At 59.3% G+C, this 19,639-nt stretch overlaps 1 protein-coding gene across 1 annotated transcript in view; it reads left to right on the top strand.

The window, feature by feature from the left end:
- Wnt9a (Wnt family member 9A) overlaps positions 1-18,920 on the top strand; it is a 42,563-nt gene extending 23,643 nt beyond the window's left edge. The window contains exons 3-5 of the mRNA XM_010612053.2: positions 13,788-14,234; positions 14,502-14,764; positions 16,310-18,920. Coding sequence (XP_010610355.1) covers positions 13,788-14,234; positions 14,502-14,764; positions 16,310-16,789 — 1,190 coding nt within the window. The 3' untranslated portion in view covers positions 16,790-18,920. The remainder of the gene's footprint in view (positions 1-13,787; positions 14,235-14,501; positions 14,765-16,309) is intronic.
- The last annotated feature ends 719 nt before the right edge of the window (positions 18,921-19,639 follow it).

The following is a 19,639-nucleotide window of genomic DNA, read 5'->3' as shown; positions in this document are numbered from 1 at the left end:
GTCCAGGAATCCGGCCTCGAAGGGGCAGGCAGAGGCCGCTGGGCCGAGCAGCCCTGCAGGTGTATCCTGTTCTCAAAGAAAATAAAATATTTTCATGGGAAACTTTCCCTTTGTGTTTTTCTTTCTCCTCCTTTCTTCTGTCCGTTTTTCTCTCTTGGATTTCCTTCCAGGGTCAACTCAACGTCTCGGACCCTGGGGTTCCCATCTTGGTGCTCTCCTGGCAGGTCGATGAGGGTCTGGGGCTGTCGCCCCTGCCTCCCACAGGGTGGGCAGGAGACCGAGGATGGCCGTCTGGCCCCAGGTCCCTGTGAGTCACAGCTGCGCGGCAGCCAGCTGTGCCTTGCTGTCTCCCAGCCCCGACACACCCAGGGTTCATCTGGGCCTCTGCTCCACTGGGGTCTCTGCTTCTGTCCTGTGGTCCCAAAATTCAGCTGTTACAGGAGACTTAAGGGGCTCCTCTGGGGCAGTCCCTGGATTTGCATCTTGAAGGTTGAGATGTGTGCTTTGGCTCCCTGGTAGGGTTGAACCCTGGACGCTGGCTTTGTGAAGGTGCATGGTTCCTGACTTGGGGATCTGTGCTGCCTACCTCTTTGGCCCCAGAGGACCGCTGAGTTACCAGGGGACTCCCATTGTGCTGGGGACTCGAGACAGAATTTGCTAGGACTTGAATGAACCAAGCCTGGGTGCCTCCCAGAGCCAGCTTCCAGGAGGGGCAGGCTTGGCATCTTGGGCCCCCTGGAGTTGATTCCAGAAGGGTGGCTAGACAAGGAAATTGGGGCCCAAGTTGTGTTGAGGGGGAAGATGGCCCCACACCCTGAAGGGCCAGGCAGGACCCAAGCTGGCGGGGCCCAAGCAGGGCAGCTCCTGTGGGTACAGATTGTGGTGGGGCGGTAGAGAGGGAGGGAGAAGGAGCTGGAATCTGGGGCTCTCCTCCCTTCCCCCTCTCCCTTCACAGTTCTGCCTGGCACGGAGGCTCCCAGGCAGGAACGCGGCTCCAGTTACAGCCCAGGAACCAGGAGAGGAGAGGCTGGCCCCGGGGAGGGTCACGTGGCCCCCGGGAGCCCTCCCTGCCCCCTCACCGACTGCAACCCAACCCTGGCCCGCTCGGGCTGCCCTGCCCTTCTGGAGGCCTCTGGCCATCCCACGGCTGGACCCCTCCAGGTTGGCTGCCCGCCAAGGGACAGGGGCTGCCTCTTCTTCCCTGGCCAGCTCAGCACCCCGCCCTCTTAGCAGGTGTCATTGCCGTTGGGTTCTCTGGTGCCCAGCAAGGGTTAGATGGGCACAGGAAAGGCCCAGCCCAAGGTCTCAGGCGGGGACACGGACCAGGCCTTTCTTGGAAGGAGACTGTGAGGCTGGCCTCAGACTTTGGCTCCCCTGCCTGGTCCCCCTCTGGGGGTCCTCGGGAGGGGGCAGTATCGATGTGTGGGGCTGTCCCTGGTGGGGCCTGGGCACCTTGCAGCCCTTCCTCTGGAATGTTGTGCAGCATGAGCTGCCCCCAGCAGAGGCCCTCAGGAGGCTGGGGGCTTCCAGCTCCTTTTCTTTAAAAGGCCTCGGAAGGCACCGTCATAAACCCTGGGATTGTGCTTTGGTTTTGGCTTATGCATTCTCGTTGCTCAGGAAACATCTGCAGGCTGGTCCAGGAAGACTGAGGGTGGATGCCGAGGCCTGCCGTGGGGTCTGCAGGCTGCGGCCCGTGTGGAAGAGGCCCGTGTCCCCCAGTGTGGCCCGGAGTCCATGGCACTGATGCCAGTGCAGGCAGGGTGCTAGGACCTGGAAAGACAAGCTGGGGCTCTTTGGACTACAGGGATCATCCCGGCCGAGTGGCATGAAGGCCTGCAGAGCTTTTGTACTGTTCATAACTCATGTCCTGGCCAAGTCCGCGGCTCAGTGGTTTTGGTGTATTCGCAGGGCTGCACAGCCATCCCCGCTATCTCATTCCAGAATATTTTCCTCCCCCCAGAAACCTCATCCCCGTTAAGCACTTGCTCCCCCATCTAGGCCTTGGCAACCACTAATCTGCTTCCTGTCCCCGTGGATTTTCCTCCTTGAGATGGGTCGTGTAAACAGAATCATAAGCTGCGTGGCCTTTTGTGTCTGGCTGCTCTTTCTCAGCCTCCAGTTTGGGGGGCTCACTGGTGCTGCAGTGTGAATCAGTGTTGCTCTCCTTTTTATGACAAAACAAATAGCAGTTTAAAATCCCATTTATCAGTAGTGGGTGTCTGGGTTGTTTCCGCTGTTTGGTTATTTTGAATAATGTTGTGAGCCTCAGTGGTCACTTTTTTCCTCGTGCAGATGTGTGTCCACACCTAGAAGTGGGATTGCTAGATGTGTAGCCTCGTGGGGAGCTGCAGACGGTACTCCTGAGTGGCTGTACCATTTCCGCTCCCACCACTAGGGCCCAGGCCCATCTCCAGTTCTCACCACAAGCGTCTCCTCCTGTGTCCGCCCTCGTGGGTGGTGAAGGGGTCTCCCTGGCCGTGTGTGTTTTCTTTGGAGAACATCTGCTCAGTTCCTTTGCTTGCTTTTGGGTCCCGTTGCATTTTTGTTGTTGAGTTGTGAGAGCTCTTTACATATCCTACACCTCTCCCTGGGTGGCTCTCTCGTCCCTAGACCTGAAGGAACCTACCTTGTGCCTGGACCCCAGCCCAGTGTGTGTGTGGGTGTGGGGCCATCCCTGTTTGTGAAAGCCTGGTATTGGGGCTGTTCAGGGTGTTCAGGGAGGATGCTGTTTCCTATGTAGGTGCTGGCAACAGTTAGAGCAGAGATAGCCCCACCCTGGCCCCTCTGTTTGCTTGGGTGCACAGATCTTGGAGTCCAGCCAGGAACTCCCTGATCTGACAGCCTTGTGGGTGGGGGCCCTCAGTGGGCCCTAGGGGGACGAGACAGCAGAGTACTGGCAGGAGGGTGACTTGAACTTGGGATCTACTGTACTGCATGGTGGCAGAAGAGGCCTGAGGTGGGGTGGTTGTGCTGAGCAGGCGGAGGCCAGGAGATCGGGGCTAGGACAGACTGGACAGTCTAGGAGTTGCTGTGGTCAGGTGCCATGTGCAGACACCCAGCTCTGCACGTGGGGGTGAGAGTTTGGGCCTGTCCCGCAGTGGGGCTGTGCCGGATGGCTGGCATAGGCTCAGGAGGCCTCTTGGAAGCTGCCCTTTACCAGATACCCAACAGAGGGCTCTGGGCAAACTTCAGGGGCTCAGAGGAGTGGATGTGGCTGGGCATTCTTCTGTGTCTGATCAGGAGGAGGAAAGGGTGGTGTGGGCAGGTGTAAACAGGTGCAGGAGCAGAGGGAAGGTGATCCTGGCCCCTCATGCAGCCTTGATGCCCCTGCACCTCTGCCCTGGGAGGGTCTCTGTCCTGGGCCCCAGTGCAGGCCAGGACAAGACCCCTGGGCCAGCATCTGCAGGCTTCCCAAGCCTCAGGGGAGAGACTGGAGGAGAGCCACTGGCCATGTGGTGGGATTCGAGGTGAGACGGGAGCAGGCCCCACCTGGCCCCACTCAGCTGTGTGAGCAGATGTCCTGCCCACAGCTGGTAGCTGTCTGGACAGGGGACAGCTGGCCTAATCTCACTCCTGTCCCCGCCATACACTCTGCCTCCTGTTACGTCGCTCGGGTGCCCGCCTGGGAGGACCCTGTGGGTGCCAGCCAGCACCTGGGTGGCCCGAGGCAGGCTCCTCCCACCTACTGCCTGCACCCCACTTCCTGCAATTGGCTTCGTGGTTTCTCTTCTGGTAAGGGATGCCTCGGACCAGGGAATGAGGGTGGCTAGGGCAGTCAGGCCCCGGGCTCTGTCCCCAGGCTCTGAAGCCTGTGCTCTCTGTGGCCCACAAGCCCCTGGGACGGAGCACCTTTTCCTGGAAAGACAAAACTGGGCCTAGGTGTGGGTTGCAGGCAGCCCGGGTGTCCTGGCTGGAGCTGTGCATGGCAGAGGCTGGTGCAGGTGCCTATGTGACCCTCACCTGCCCTGGGGCCTCCTGTCCCATCATGTCTCCTTGGGCAAGGGCAAGAGCAAGAGTGCCCCTCGATCTCCCTCGAGCTGCTTGTCCAAAGCTCATATCAGCCTGAGGCTATGTGGCCTCTGCCCCCTCACAGGTCCAGGTGCTTTCATCTCTAGTCAGGGGTGCATCTGGCATGGCCCTGACTTCAGTGGCCACATCTGCTAGATGTGGCCTGGAGGAGGCCCGGCCTGCTGAGTCCAGGCCCCTGTGCTGCCTCCTGCGTGGGCCAGGTGCTGAAAGCCTGGGGTCATCAAGGGAGGGGCCCTGTGCAGGTCCTGCAGGGTGAACCCAAAGGCGCGGCTGTGGGCTGGGTTGGCCCAGTGGCAGGTGCTGGACAGCCTTGCCGAGCCTGCATTCTGGGTGGCATGTGCCATCCCTGCTGTGTGACCCAGGGACCTGGCCCCTCCCCGCGGGTCCTTGATGGCTCTGTGCCATTGCCCACAGGAGGAAACCCAGCTGCCCAGCTGGCAGCCTGGCACCATGGGCCTGGCCACAGCCGGCAATGGAAAAGGCCCACTGCAAGCTGCGTTTGTTTTTCTTTGCAATACCTGAGGTTGCAGCAGCCAGAGGAAGTGGGTTGGAGGTCTGGCTGCTGGTGAGGCTCCTGGGGCCTGAGGATGTCAGACCCAGATGTGTCCTGGCAGGCGGAAGTGCCCAAGGCAAGCTGGAGCCCTGGCCGCTGCATGGGCTGGGCACCTGGAGCAGGGGAGCCCCCGGGAGGAAGACAGGGCATGAGTTGGTACTGTTCCTGCAGAGCTGTGCAGTGTCTGCAGGGGTCAGGGGCAGTGGTCACCAGGCACGCGGTAGCTTCTCCCCAGGGCCTGGGGCCGCTCTAGAGCGGAGGCATGGGGACATTCCCGAAGGCCCGGGACACAGGGTGATAGCTGCACAGGGCTGGTCCTCGCTCTGCCCAGGTGGCCCCCACAACCCAGCCTCCTGCGTCACCTGTTCTACAGTCAGTGCCCTCTTGCTTGCCTCATCACCCCATGACACCAGTGTGGTAGGGTTGGATATGGGGCTGAGCCGAGGGACTCAGGACACGGGAGGCTACAGAGTTAATTTCAGCCCTGGTTTCTCAGCTCTGGAACTGTTTTGATTCTGTTTCACACAGAAATTAAACACTGGGAGGGACAAGGCTTTGTCCACGGGGCACTGTGGCTTCTGGAGCAGCAGCCTGGACTCCCCTCTGCCCTGCCCTGGGGACAGTGGGAGGAGACCCAGCTCCCTCCCTGTGTGTGCCCCAAGAATGGAAGGGGCTTGTGGCTCTGGGGACTGGGCACACTGCCCGCCTGCTGGCCAGGAAAGACCCTGTGCAAGGACGAGGATTGCCTGCCTGCATAGGGTACTTGTGTGACCGGCTGGCACTCCATCCCCAGGCAGCTGCGGCACAGTAGGCTCGCCTGTGGGAGGTCTGCCGCCTCAGCTCCGTGGTCTTCCTGCATGCCCCTGCCAGGTCTCTGAGAGCCTGGCTTCTCTGTAAAGCCTGTGGTGGGGGGCATGGAGCCCCAGTGGCCTCCAGGACTTCGGGAGGTGCTGTGTCACCTCACAGAGCTGGGACAGAGCTGTTCCCGGGCCATAACCATGGTGCCCCAGCTCGCCGTGCCAGAGCTGCTCCGTCCTTCCTGCTGCCCTCACTCCTCCTGACATGGCTGACTCAGTGGTGGGGGTTGGGGGCTCTTGTGGGGCGGCATTACAGGGCTCTGCGTGGTCAGCGCTGGCCACGGGCAGGTGCGAGGTCATTCCGGCCCTCTGCCTCATCAGATGCTTGACCTGGGCATGCCTCGGCCCTGGCTGCAGTGCCCTGCCTGTGTGTGGAACGTGGGACCCCACCAGGTCAGCCGCTCCCGTGACCCGAGATACAGGAGACGTCTGCACGCGTGGAGTTGGCACCGACGGGGCCATTTGGCCTGGGAGTCCTAGCTGGACACAGTGCTGGATGCGTAGGGGCACATGGGCATGTGTACATGCCTGTGTGTGCATGTGTATGCCCTTGTGCATTACCTCACAGGTGCGTACATATGTGTGCACGTGTATGTATTTTAGTGTGGACGTGTGTGAGCCTGTGTGTGGTACGAGTGTGCATATGTGCACGTGGCTGTCTCTGTGGTTCATGTGGGTGTATCTGTGTGTCTGGGACCCAGCTGGGACCCCGAGGTCCCCGGGGCAGGGCGGCTGCTTTGTCCTGGAGGTGGCTGAGCCTGTGTGGCCCTGGCGTGGACTGCCTTGGTCTCAGTGCTCTGGGCTGGGCCTGCCCTGGGGAGATCCACATGGGGTGCTTGTTAGCATCCTGGGCTGCTGTGCTGAGGTAGCAGAAGCCACGTGCCCTGGAGAGGGCACTGGGCCGTGGGGTGTGCTCCGGGCTCCCTCCAGGCTGTTCCCACCTCACCTTCCCATGTCTGCTCCTGTGCCGTTCTGCTCTCATCTTTTGGGGGTTCTAGGGGCTGAGCCCAGGTCCTCATGTGCCAGGCAAGTGCTTTCTGCAGAGCTATGCCCTTAGCCCCCACTGTTTTCTTACAAGGATATAGTCACTTGCCGGCTTTGACCCGGTCTAGGACATTCTCCCTTGAGGTCCCCGCCTTTGTTACACCTGCAGGATCCGTTTTTCCTCCTGGGGTTCTGGGAGGGCTCGTGTTTTGTGGGGACACTGTTCCACCCACTACAGCGTTCTCATGTCTGCTTCAGATTATTCTTGCCAGCGGTTTTGCAGATGCTGTGGCCAGCACGTGGTCAGGGATAATAACCGGGTGCGAGTGGAAATGTGGCTGCTGGGACCCAACCACAGAGATGCAAAGGAGACAGCGCTGTATGTATGGAAAACGGCTCTTTTTGCTGTGCTTGGAGAAGGCTGGCAACAACAACCCTAGAAGAAATGTTAAGAGAGAAAAGAAGACAACAGATCAGCTGGAACATCTGCAAAGAATGAGAAACCACAGAAACTGACCCAGCAAGTTTGGAGATGCCGAACAGGCCTGGGGAGAAGTGCCCATGACAGACTGACTGAAAAATGGATTAGAAACTGCTGAAAGACATTAGCAGATGGGGAGAGCAGAGGGAAGAAACTGTAGGGCCTCATGGAGAGGCAGACAGACCAGCACGGGACCGCACCTCTGTGACCGTGATAGGGAAGCCCCGGCAGCCAGCTGAGGCCCAGGGGAAGGGCAAGAGCCTCCTGAAGCAATAGGGTCAGGGAGATTTGAAAAGCCAGCGCCTTACCAGTCGGGGAAATGCAGACGAACTTGCATGGAGAGCACGCATTAGAAGCACAGAAGGTCAGAGACAGAGTCGGGGAGCAGTCAGCAGGCACCATGCAGATGGCCTCTGTGGAAGCCATAGAGCTGATGCTGAGGTCACGGCCAGTGGCTGTGCCTGCCAAAGTGCCAACTAGGACACTGCATGTGGTTGGGCCTCCAGATGGGACTGGCGTACCTCACAGCATGCACCCCAGGGAGGAGTTGACAGAGAGCCATGATGGCTGCCCTCAGACTAGGGCAGGTAACAGACTCATGTTACAGTGTTGGTAGCCCAGGGCAAAGAATGACTAACTACAGATGTGCAGAGAGAACATGGAAAAGTAACACCCACAACCAGAAAAACAAAAGGAATCCCCTCAAAAAAGACAAAAAGAGGTAAGGTGTGATCAACAGAGTGAATGAAATAAGATCGCTCAGTGAGACCCCAGAAGGGGCAGTGCCACACGCAGAAGGCTGAGTTGGGTGGGGATCAGGTGGCACCATCACTAGGAGGCATCAGGCAGGAGCACACAGGATGGAGGGTGGAGCTCTGGGTGGTGACTCAGGCTCAGGGCTCCAGCTCTGCATGGTGACGCGGCAGTGTCCGGGCTCTGTGTGACACGCTGAGGCCATGACCAGGCTCAGGTTAGGCACAGCTGAAAGGGTGACAGCTCCTGGCTTAGATGCACATTTTGGAGGAGTGGGCTGTAGGCCTTACACAAACCACCCTCAGAAGCCAGCAGAAGAGTGCAAGCCACATACACGGAACAGTGTCTGAGGAAAGTGTGAGTGTATGAGTGTGTGTGTGTGTGTATGTGTGTGCACACGCGCGCGCAGTGCTGCTCACCTCAAAGTCAGTGTGCAGTGGACGCAAAGGGCTGGCCTGTAGAAAGGTCCAGGAAGTACCTGAGACTCAAGCAGCAAAAGGAGGGCTCAGGCCTTCACCTTGTCCCTGTCATCCATGCACAAGTGCTCCTGATGGCCAGGTACCGATCTCTAAAAAGTGCGGACCCACATGCCCACCTGTTGATGAAGGATGAGTGAAACATGGGCCATCCAGCCAACAGGGAGCACTCAGCCTTGAAAAGGAGGAGATTCTGGTGCACCTGTGGTGCAGGTGAAACAGGGTGTTGTGCTCAGAGAAGTGAACCTAGCACAAGAGGACCACTACGCACACTCTTCCAGAGCAGGGGACCCGGCAGGACAGGAAGCAGGCCAGTGGCACTGGGAGTGGTTGAGGGGGCTGGAGCTGTTCCTAAAGGGTGTGTGTTTTCTTTCTGAGGTGATGAAATGGAACCAGATTGAGCCATGGTGATGGTCACACATATCTGTGAAGGCATGAAAGGTCTTTAAGTGGGTGAATTTTATGGTATGAGATTTATGTCTTAATAAAACTCCTATAAAAAGAAAAGAGAACCTAAATTGGAGTGGAAATCACTCTACCAAGAAAAGCAGGGCCGGGTGGCTTCAGAGCAAATTCTTCCAAGCTGTGACAAAGACACAATCCTTGTCCTCCACTGGCTCTTCCAGAAAACTCAAGCAGGACACTCCTCAAGATGCAGACCCTCCGGGCAGACATGGGTGGGTCCAGGGGGTGCTGACAAGGGTGTGCAGTGATGAAGTGGGGCATCCTGACCACACCGTGCTCCTCTGAGTTCACCCAGCACAGTGTCCATGGAGAGTAGTATCTTAGTGGACCAAGAAGAGCTGCACCCCAGAGACACAGGGACGAGACTCATGAGCTGCACTGCCCACTCATGACTGTGGGAGGCTCTCAGCAGACAGGGAGCCCAGTGAGCCCCCACCTGCTCAGGGGTGCCCATGTGCTGGCCAGGTCATGGGACAGTGCACCTCTTCACTCGAGTCCAGGAGTAGGGCAAGGGCACCTGCCCTCCCCTTGTGCCATTAGGTGGTGCTGGCTGTGTGGCAATGCTGTTTCCTCGCAGCAGGTCAAGTCTGGCTCTGTGGGCATCTCTTGCTCCCTGGCCCCCGCCGCCCACAGGGCTGTCCCATCACCTGCTGGCAGGGGCTGTGTTGGGGTTGAGCAGGAAGGGGGCTCGACTCTTTCACTGTCAGCAGGCAGAGGCTGGACTGCGTGGCCACACCTGTGTCCCACTGGGGACTGGCCACTCTTGGCAGCCACGTGCTGCAGTGCAGAGCTTGGAAGACAGTGGATGATGCAGGAGCGTTGTGCTGATGGCCCCTCTTCTACAGGAAGGATGGAGCAGGTTGCAGAGCAAAGAACTTGGGTGTGCTTTTGATGGAGGTGAGTGAGTTCCGCCACCTTGGAAAACAGGATGGAGGTTCCTCCAAGAGTTGAAAGTAAATCTGTGGTGTGACCTGGTAAACCCACCCCTGGGTGTTTACCCAGAAGAAATGGAGTCTGTGTGCAGGAGAGACATCTGCACCTGCGTTCACTACAGCGCTGTTCTCAGAAGCCAAGGAGGGGGAGCAACCTGAGTGTCTGTCAGTAAGACAGTGTGGGGCCACGCATAAAGGAACACTACACGGCCTTCAGAAAGAAGGATGCCCTGTTGTCTGAACAGCACAGAAGAACCTGGGGGACTCTGTCCCAGCTGAGCTACGCCAGGCGCCAAACTGATACCCACGGTCTCATTTCTCTGTGCATCTCAACCAGTCAAACTCAGGAGCAGAGTAGAAGGGTGGGTCCCGGGGAGCAGGAAGGACGGGTGAGGAGATGCTGGCCAGGCATAAAAATTTCATTTAGACAGCAGAAGAGGTTTGGAGAGCTGTAACACAAGCACAAGTGGGGTGGATTCATTGATTAGCTCCGTTGATCATCCTGCAGCACGGACATGTTTCAGGACATCACCTATGCAGCCTTCTGTCATTATTTGTGTATATTCGTATATAGAGCTCTACAGACAGTTGCTATTTACCAGTCCACGCCTTTGCCCGCAGTGTGGTTGTTCCACAACTTCTGAGCCCTTCAGAGGTGGAGGGTGGCACTAGCAAGGCTGTGGTCCTGAGCCAGCATAGCTGGTGGCTTTGTGTGTCAGCGACAGACAGGACTGAAGACCTTGCATGAGGGGAACATTCTTGGTCCTGGGATCCAGGACCCACGGGGCTCGTGAGCAGAGAGGAGGCACGGTGTCCATGCACCCCGCCGTCCACAGAAGTCCTGCGGGCCCTCAGTTGGGAGCCAGGGCAGTGCTGGGGAGCCAGGTGCAGGCTGGTGCTGCATTCAGTGCCAGGCCGGCAGGGCTCTCTGACGTGTCCTGCCCAGCACTCAGCAGATAGCGTGGACAGACGGGGGCTCTCGGAAGAGCCCTTTGACCCGGTCAGGGTGGGGAGGCTTGCTTTTCTGTAGGTGGTCTCTTCTCTCTGCTGTTTCCCTTGCTGTGCTGAAGCTTTTCGGTTCAACACAATCCCATCTTCTATTTTTGCTTCTGTAGCCTGTGCTTTTGAGATCATGTCTAAAATATTACCAAGGACAATGCTGTGGGGCTTCTAAAGGAAGACGGAAATACGAACATGTAAAGGGATGGAGTGTGGACCTGCAGTCGGGTTATACAGCTGGGTGGATCAGATGACAGCACAGTGTGAAGGAAAGACCCTGGATGGGACCCATCCTCTGGGTGGCTGGGCACCACTTTGTCTGGGGGACTCAGCCAGACACCCCAGGGGCAGGGTGGCAGCTGTGAGAGCCAGGCAGCAGGTGCCCTTGTGGGGTGGGCAGCTGTTCTCTGGGTGGCGCCTGTGCCATGCAAGGCCACAGCTTGGGGTGGCCAGAATGGGCGACCCCGGGCGGGTGGCAGGGCCGAGGCAGACACGGCCGAGCGGCTGGCACAGGTGGTGCGCTGCATGTGTTCCGGATGGGCCATCTGCGTGGAGGGTGGTTCTCAGCCTGTGGGTAGCGTCTGCCCGCCCGCTCACCTGTTGTGGGCCGTGTCCCATGCGTCTGCATGGCTCCCAGACGAGGGCAGAGCTGGTCCGCGGCCGTTGGAGCCTGGCTGCCAGCCCGAACGCTTGTTGGGTGGGTGCGCCCGCCCTCTCTCCGTTCTCTTTATTCTTAATTGTCTGTCTGTTTTTGTAAACTGAGTCGTGAAACGTAAAAGTTGCGCTCCTGAGTGGGCTGCCGTGTGATGTTTGAGCCCACCACCCAGCACTTCTCAGGCTGCTGCGGTGTGAACATTCCTGGCACGTTGCTGGCTTCGCGGTCTCGGGTTGGTCTGTCACGTGCAGCTGTCCTGCGGTGCAGCAGGACCCCCGAGCTGCTGGCTCAGGTCAGTTTTGCCCGCTTCACTGGTTCCACTGTTTGTTTATTTATGGGAAGCCACGTGTCCACACATACACACATGAGCACGCACACATGCACGCAGCGAGTTCTTGCCCTGGGGTAGAAATTGCAAACATTTTTCTCGATTCATCATTTGTCTGTTTCTGTGATGCCTGGAGTGAACCCAGGGCCATGTGTGCTCTGCAACTCTGCTGGGCCCGTAAGTGTCAGGGTCTCCGTGGTTTTTTTTTTTTTTTTTTTTTTCCTGGCTACACAGATATTTTAAAAAATGCTTCCAAGTAGTCAGTTGAAATCGTCAAATGTATTAATTCCTCAATATCTTGTGGGTTCAAAATCAGAGAAAAAGCCTGGCGTGGTGGCGCACACCTGTAATCCCAGCACTGGGGAGGCTGAGGCAGGAGGATCGCTGTGAGTTTGAGAGCAGCCTGAGCCACATAGTGAGTTCCAGGCCAGTCTCAACTACACAGTGAGACCCTGTCTCAAAAAAAAAAAAAAAAAAAAAGAGAGAGAGAGAGAGAGAAAAGCATTTGCTATTCTAAGGTTTTATATATAAACCCCTCATCACTTTTAATGTTTTCTTTAAATGCTTAACTACTCGTACATAAAATTTTAACCTATGTATGTGATATCAGTGCTTTTCTTTCAGACTAGAAACCTGCTTTTTCTAATTCCTCCCTGGTTTTCCTCCCCTTCTCACACCATCTCCACCCAGGCCCCCGACTGGTGGGGAGACCCAGGACACAGCTTTGTGCTCGTGATCACAGATGTCCTCAGAAAAGGGTGGTCTTTGTTGACAGAAGACAGTTCACACCCCCACCTGTTTTTAAGTCCCACCATGGGACTCTCAAAGCCCCAGCTCTGCACCTCTTCCTCTACTCAGGCCAATGCCTCAGCTTCCTTGGGCAGGGCTGCAGGGCAGGACTGCCCTTGAGCTTGGTGTCCTGAACTGCTGATGGTATGGTTCAGGCCACTGCCCAGGCCCAGGGCCCCACCAAGCGCCTCAAGTCCCAAGTCCACCACCCAGTCCAGTGTGCCGTCTGCCTGTGAGTGAATCCTCATGCCAGGGCCCACCGTAGCACAGCAGGACATAGAGCTGCCCGGACAGAGAGGGGAGCCTGAAGTGGAGGTGGGGCCCCAGCGCCCATACTGCATTTGAGTTTGTGATGTCCTCCAGGCCCAGCCTCCTCGTGGCTCAGTTGCCTTCTTGAGCTGGCTGTGCCCAGTGAATTGCTTGTGAATGGCAGTCCCTCCTGTGTCTCCGTGCACATTCCTTTTCTTCAGCCTGGTCTCTACCTGTCTTTGTGTCCCCTTCCCATGCCCACAATCCAGCTACACTGTGTACAGCCCCTGGTCCCCTTGGGGTCTCCTAGCAAGGCTGCCTTGTTACAAGAGTGTTGTGGGCAGTCCGGGCTGCAGTGCCTCGTGGCGGGAGGCTGAGGCCTCTCTCGGGGCGCTCATGCTGGCCACAGGGGTGCCCTTACTGTCTGGGATGAAGGTCTCTGGTGTGTGAGTGGGTTTGAGTTTGGGGATGGTTCTGCCTGCCCGCTTCTGGCAGAGCTGTGCAGCCACCATCCTGCTCCATGTGACCCTGGGGCAGCTGTCCTGGGCCTCTGATTCCTGAGAGCCCCATGTGGGCGCTTGCTGTCTGGGGACCTCAGTCACAGGAGGAGCCCTGACTGTCCAAGGTGGCCTTTGACACAGCTCCTTCCCAAGGTTCTCGAACCTTCCTTGCCAGGTTCCAGGCACCTGTGATGGGCTCCAGCCTTCCTGCTGACCCAGAGGTGCCTCATCCCCAGGGGCCCTCCTGTCCCCAGGGTTGATCCCTCTCTGTGGGGCAGATGCCTCTTGGCCCTGTGCAGGGCTTGGTGAAGGAGACCTCCTGAGGCAGAGACCTCTGATGTTCCCAGAGGGGCTAGGTATGTGTCACTCCCCTGTGGCCTGCAGGCTGTGTGTGGGAGTCTTTCTGGTGAATCTGAGGCCCCAGGAGCAGGAGGGCACCTCAGGGCCTGGGCTTCCTGTTGTGTGCCCCTCTGGGGTGCAGGCCTGTGGGTCTACACAAGAGACCCCCAGTCTGGTCTTCTGGGGAGGCACTGAGGCTGCTGGGGCCTCAACTCTGGGATGTGAGGGGCCCCCGTGAAGGGCCCCCATGCGGGCCAGCTCCGGGTAGGCAGTGTGCCTCAGGCAGTCCTGAGGCAGGGAGTAGGGGAGGTCTCCACGGTGAGAGCTGGGCACGAGAGGGTGCTCATGGGTATAGCCTGGTGCCTCTCGGCCTTCATCCCAACCTCGCTGAGCTCCAGGGTGGGCAAGTGGGCAGTGCAGATGGCCTGTGGATGCTGGGGGCCTTGTTCCTGGCACCAGTGTGAGGGCTCTGCGTGTGCCAAGGCCAGGGCATCCTGTCACGGCCAGAGCAGGCCCTTATCCCTCAGGGTACCTGGCGCAGGGCTCCTGTCCTTCGCGGGGCTCCCCATGCTGCTGTGTTGTCCCCAGGCTGACCGGCAGCGAGCCCCTGACCATCCTCCCGCTGACCGTGGAGCCTGAGGCCGTGGCCCAGGCTCATTTCAAGGCCTGCGATCGGCTGAAGCTGGAGCGCAAGCAGCGGCGCATGTGCCGCCGGGACCCGGGCGTGGCCGAGACACTGCTGGAGGCCGTGAGCATGAGTGCGCTCGAGTGCCAGTACCAGTTCCGCTTTGAGCGCTGGAACTGCACTCTGGAGGGTCGCTACCGCGCCAGCCTGCTCAAGCGAGGTGAGTGGGGCGGCCGTGGCCCTGGCAACAGCCCTGCGTGGAACTGGGCCCTTTCGGGGCGACGGGTCTGTCGGGGCTGCCACCTAGCACTGCTACAAACAGTGAAAGCCGGGGTTGGAGACGACCCTGGGCTCTGAGCACCCGGCTGGGCCCACCTCGTGTGCCCCTCGCACCTCTGCAGAGGAGGCACCGGTGCCCGTACGCGTGTACGCAGGCATCTGAGGGCGTCCCAGGTGCACCCCGCTGACGCCCGCTGCCCCGCCCCAGGCTTCAAGGAGACCGCCTTCCTCTACGCCATCTCCTCGGCCGGGCTGACACATGCGCTGGCCAAGGCCTGCAGCGCCGGCCGCATGGAGCGCTGCACGTGCGATGAGGCGCCTGACCTGGAGAACCGGGAAGCCTGGCAGTGGGGCGGCTGCGGGGACAACCTCAAGTACAGCAGCAAGTTCGTCAAGGAGTTCCTGGGCCGGCGCTCGAGCAAGGACCTGCGGGCCCGCGTGGACTTCCACAACAACCTCGTGGGTGTGAAGGCAAGCGGGGCCGGGAGGGAGGGCAGGCCTACCTCTGTCCCAGGCTCCCGCGGGCTTGTTACCTGCGGAACAGATGGGACCCTCGTTAGAGATGTCCTTCGGCCCGGGGAGAGGGGGAGCTAGAGACCGAGGAGTGGCTGGGTCTGGGCCCCTGTGGCTGTCCCAGGCTGCTCGGGCCCCTAGACCCAGCTCCCTAGTTGGACCATCTGACCAGCATGTTGGTGGTCTGTGTCCCAGCTTGCCAGGGTGGAATACAGTCTTGACTCGGAAGACCTAACTTGAGGACATCTGGGGCAGGGGCTTGGGGTGCAGAGCTCACTTCCCCAAGTCAGGGACGGCCAGTTCTGTGTCCCTGGTCCCTGTTTGTGGCCGGACTCTGCTCCAGGGGCCAGAGACCCCATGTAAAGATGGGAAGAGGCGTTTCTCCAGCTGTAGCAGGTCCTTCTCTGTGTGGGGCTGGGCAGGCTGGCGTGGCCGAGCCTTGTGGGAGCTAGCTTTTCTGGCTCCATGTCTGCACTGCTGGCAAAGGGCACTGGATCCCCTAGCTCAGGCTCTGGATGGAGCCCAGGGTCCCTGAACACCAGTCCCTGGACACTGCAAGCCCCCAAGTGCGGGACCAAGGATGGGTCTTGGGAGGGCTGGGCATCCCTGGTCCTGAGCTGGGAGGGGTGAGGTTACTGGGGCTGTCCTGAGCTCTGCTTTATTGAGAATCCCACATTGATTAGAGCCTTCCGACTACCACCCTGGTGCTCTGAGCTGGGCTGGCCAATGGGGAACCCTCTAGGGCAGGCCAGGTCCTTTGATGGGGCTGCTCTTTTCTGTCCTGCGGAACCCCTCCCTCCCTGGTTACCCTTTTGTGAGGCAGTAATGAAAAGCCTGTGTGGAAGGGCCGAAAGCAGCCCTTAGCTCCTTGGGTCCTAGGGCACCACGTTTTAGTTAAATTTGACTTTCTCACTAAAGCACCATTAAGGGTAGGAGAGTGGGGGAGCGCTGTGCAGTTCCTGATCTCCGTCCAGCAGCCCTTGGTGGTCTACACAGGAGCTCAGTGCTTGGACAGGGCCTTGCTCCCCACTGTGCTGACTGTGGGGTACCTGCAGGGACCCACATCCCACAGGAAGCTGGCTGTCTTGGGGAGCACTCAAGGTCCCAGAGGTCCTGGATGTGAGTGTGTAGTCATGCCTCCTGCCTCTGGGGTGCAGCTCCTCCTCTGGGGTATGCCTGGGTGCCCTCCTGGGGTGCGAATCTCACTGGGAGGTGTCCACATCCAACCCTACAGGCTGACCCACAGGTGGCACCTGCATGGTAGCTGTGCCCAGGTGCAGACCCCTGGGTGAGGGCACACGGGTCCAGCGTCCCTGGACCTGCAGAGACCTGACCGGTGTGGGTAGTGGATGGTGGCAGAGACAGAGATGCTGTGAGGCCAGGGTGACCACTGTGGGGCAGATGTGCGGCCCCTGTCTGGGGCAGGCGCTGGGGCTCCATGTGACAGGTGCAGTGACCCCTGCTGGCTGGGCCTGACACCCTCACCCTGGGCTCTGTCCGTAGGTGATAAAGGCCGGAGTGGAGACGACCTGTAAGTGCCATGGCGTGTCAGGCTCCTGCACCGTGCGGACCTGCTGGCGGCAGCTGGCACCTTTCCACGAGGTGGGCAAGCACCTGAAGCACAAGTACGAGACAGCGCTCAAGGTGGGCAGCACCACCAACGAGGCCACTGGAGAGGCGGGTGCCATCTCCCCACCCCGGGGCCGGGCCTCGGGGACCAGCAGTGACCCGCTGCCTCGTACACCAGAGCTGGTGCACCTGGATGACTCGCCCAGCTTCTGCCTGGCTGGCCGCTTCTCCCCAGGCACAGCTGGCCGCCGGTGCCACCGAGAGAAGAACTGCGAGAGCATCTGCTGCGGGCGTGGCCACAACACGCAGAGCCGGGTGGTGACCAGGCCCTGCCAGTGCCAGGTGCGCTGGTGCTGCTATGTGGAGTGCCGGCAGTGCACCCAGCGCGAGGAGGTCTATACCTGCAAGGGCTGAGCCCTGCCGCAGCCAGCCGTGCTCTGTGGGTGTAGACATTGCACCTGGAGGGAGGAGGACTATTCCTGCAAGGGCTGAGCCCTGGCTGCAGCTAGTCCTGCTCTGTGGGGTGCAGGCACCCATACAATATGAGGGGTCTACACTACCAGGGCTGAGCCCCCAGGTCCGACAGGCCCTGCTCTGTGGGTGTAGACATTGCACAGTGTAGGGGAGTCTATACCTGGTGTAGACATTGCACCTGGGCTCTACACCTGGAAAGGCCAAGCCGCTGCCCATGGCAGTAGGCATCTGTACCTGCCAGGGCTTTGGCTCTGCCAGCTTGCCGTGGCCAGGGGCTGGTGCAGTGGCCCCTGCTTGGCTCCCCTCTGCCTTGCGTGTACCCTGGGCTACAGCTTCCTCCCCTGACACGAGAGCATTGTTGCAGTGCTTTCTGAGTTGTCTCTGTCCCCAACACACCTATCCCTGGAGTGTGACCCTCATCTGGTCTCTTGACTGCCCCTCTCTGCCTCCAGGCTCACTCTGAGGCTGGGGGGCCCGTGCACCTTTGTGACCATGTGGCTGCCCTTGGGGATAGCCTGGCACCCGGCACCGGCACCAGCACTGTGTTCAAAGAGTCAAACCACTAGGAGAGAGTGCCAGCTGCCTGTGTCCAGCTTTGCCGCCCAGGGGCCAGGCTTGGGGGTCTTTGCTGTCCCTCTCTGACATTGAGCACTTCTTTTGTTGGAGTGAAATCAGTAACTTTTAAATTATTATTCTTATTTAACTAATGTAATAATTATTAATACCCCCTACCCCCATGCCACCTCCCTGGTCATGCTCTCTGGTGGCACCTAGAGCCAGTCTGGGAGGCTCGGAAGGTTCTCCTTCCCTCCCCACCACGCCCCACCTGTTAGCTTTGACCTTTGAAACCACTATTCCAGATTATACTGTTGCTGAATGAACAGATGCCTGGCCACAGTTCTTGGGGCCTCTGGACGCCACCACACAGTGGCAGAGCCACACGGTGGCCCTTGCTCTGCACCTTGCAGCAGAGAGCCCAGTGCCCAGGGCAGGAGTGGCTGTGGGTGGGTGTGGTGAAAAGGCAGGGAGGCGGGGGGCACGGGTGCAGTCTGCCTAGCCTTGGCCACAGGTTGCTCTTCTTTTGGTAGTGCTGTCTTTGCCAGGGAAGTGGCCAATGCCAAAGGGATTGGTTTGAGGGTGTGTGTGTGTGTGTGTGTGTGTGTGTGCGTGGTGTGCACACGTGTGTGAGGTAGGCTGGAGTGGGCAGCTGGGTTGCACCCCTTCTCGGAGCACCACATGGTGCTTCTGTGGCCTGGGCTCTTCAGGCGGTGTCCCTGCGAGCATAGCTGGGGTCTGGGCAGGCAGCAGGTGGACGCTGGGACTACTGAGTGAGGAGCAGCTTCCTCAGGGGCCCAGGAAGGTGGGGGACTGTGTCAAAGAAAGCCTGTTTCTGGGCATATGGGTCTCTGGCCAACCCTGGATGGTACACTTGGAAAGGTTAGCTCTGTGATCGATGACAGCCGGGTCACAGCCCACCCCCAGGGCCCAGCGTGGTGGTAGTGTGAGGTCAGGCTGGAGGTAGGTGGGCTGGCAGGTGAGAGTCCCCATTCCCCTGCCATCGGTGCTGCAAGCCCCGCAGCGGACCTGCCAGGTACCCTCTGCAGCCGAGCTCGGCCCCAGCACGTATGTGGCATGGTTTTGCCAAGTCAAGGGAAGGATGTTTTTATCAAATACCACATTTAGCTCTGTGTCCTCAATATTCAGAAAAGTATTTTTAAGCAAGGTGGACTGCACACGTCTGCTGGCTGTTTCTATGCAATGTGTGTTAGAGTGTCCTGCTCGCTGTGGCAGCAGCTCTGCGGTGGGCAGGGTGGAGGGCAGGGCGGGTCCCCGCCCCCGGCCCGCATGAACCCAGACCCCAGGCTCGCGGTGGCTGGGCGGCCGGGGCATACGGGATGTCTTTGTGCTGAGTCTGTGCGAGCCTGTTGATTTCTCTACCTCATCTGTGTAGTGAGTAGGTATGTACCTGAGGGACTGTGGAGAATGTATTTATTTAACAGCTTTGTATAGCAGAGCCGGAAACAATGGAAACACTAAATAAACGTATTTTAAGTTATAGCCAAACTCAGCCCAGCGCCTTCATGAGGACCCCAGGGGGTCAGGACAGTAGATGGGGGGGTGGGGGGGACACGAGGAGGACCTGGGGTAGAGGAGGATGTGGACAGGATGGGCACTTGGGGCGGAGGAGAAGGACCTGGAGAGAACATGGGGTGGAGGCAGAGGAGAGGAGGAGGAGGACTCTGGAGAGCAGGAGGACGTGGGCGTGGAGAGTCTGCAGTGGGGGAGGGGTCTTGCGGGGCGTTGTGGGGAGGAGGTGGAGTGTGAGGATGTGGGAGGAGCAGGCTGGGAAGAGGAAGAGGACTTGGAGTGGGGAGGACGCGGAGAGGAGACGCGGGAGGGGAGATGTGGTGGGCGGAGATGGGGAGGAGAACGTGGGAAGGAGGAGGCAGAGGAAGAGGACAGGACTTGGGCGGATGTGGAGGCGGTGGGACACGGGGAGGAGAGGAGATGGTGGGGAAGGGGGGGAGCACGTGAGCGTGTGGGAGGAAGATGTGAAGAACAGGAGCGTGGGCCGGAGGAAGGCCTGGGTAGGCAAGGTGTGCAGAGGAGGGGCGGACAAGAGGAGGCTCTTGGAAGGAGAAGCGCAGGAGGTCATGGGTAAGAGCAGGAGGGGGTGACCGAGGGAGAGAAGATGGGGCGAGCCGTGGACGGGGCTGGGCAAGGCCTCCCCTGGGGTCATCCCCGTGCAGGCTCTTGCTCCCTGGGTCCCTGCGTGGCCTGCAACCCTGT

This window comes from Fukomys damarensis, unplaced genomic scaffold (assembly GCF_012274545.1).
Source record: "Fukomys damarensis isolate Sample0158 unplaced genomic scaffold, DMR_v1.0_HiC HiC_scaffold_3, whole genome shotgun sequence".
NCBI lineage: Eukaryota > Metazoa > Chordata > Mammalia > Rodentia > Bathyergidae > Fukomys > Fukomys damarensis.
This window is presented reverse-complemented; position numbering and strand designations above follow the sequence as displayed.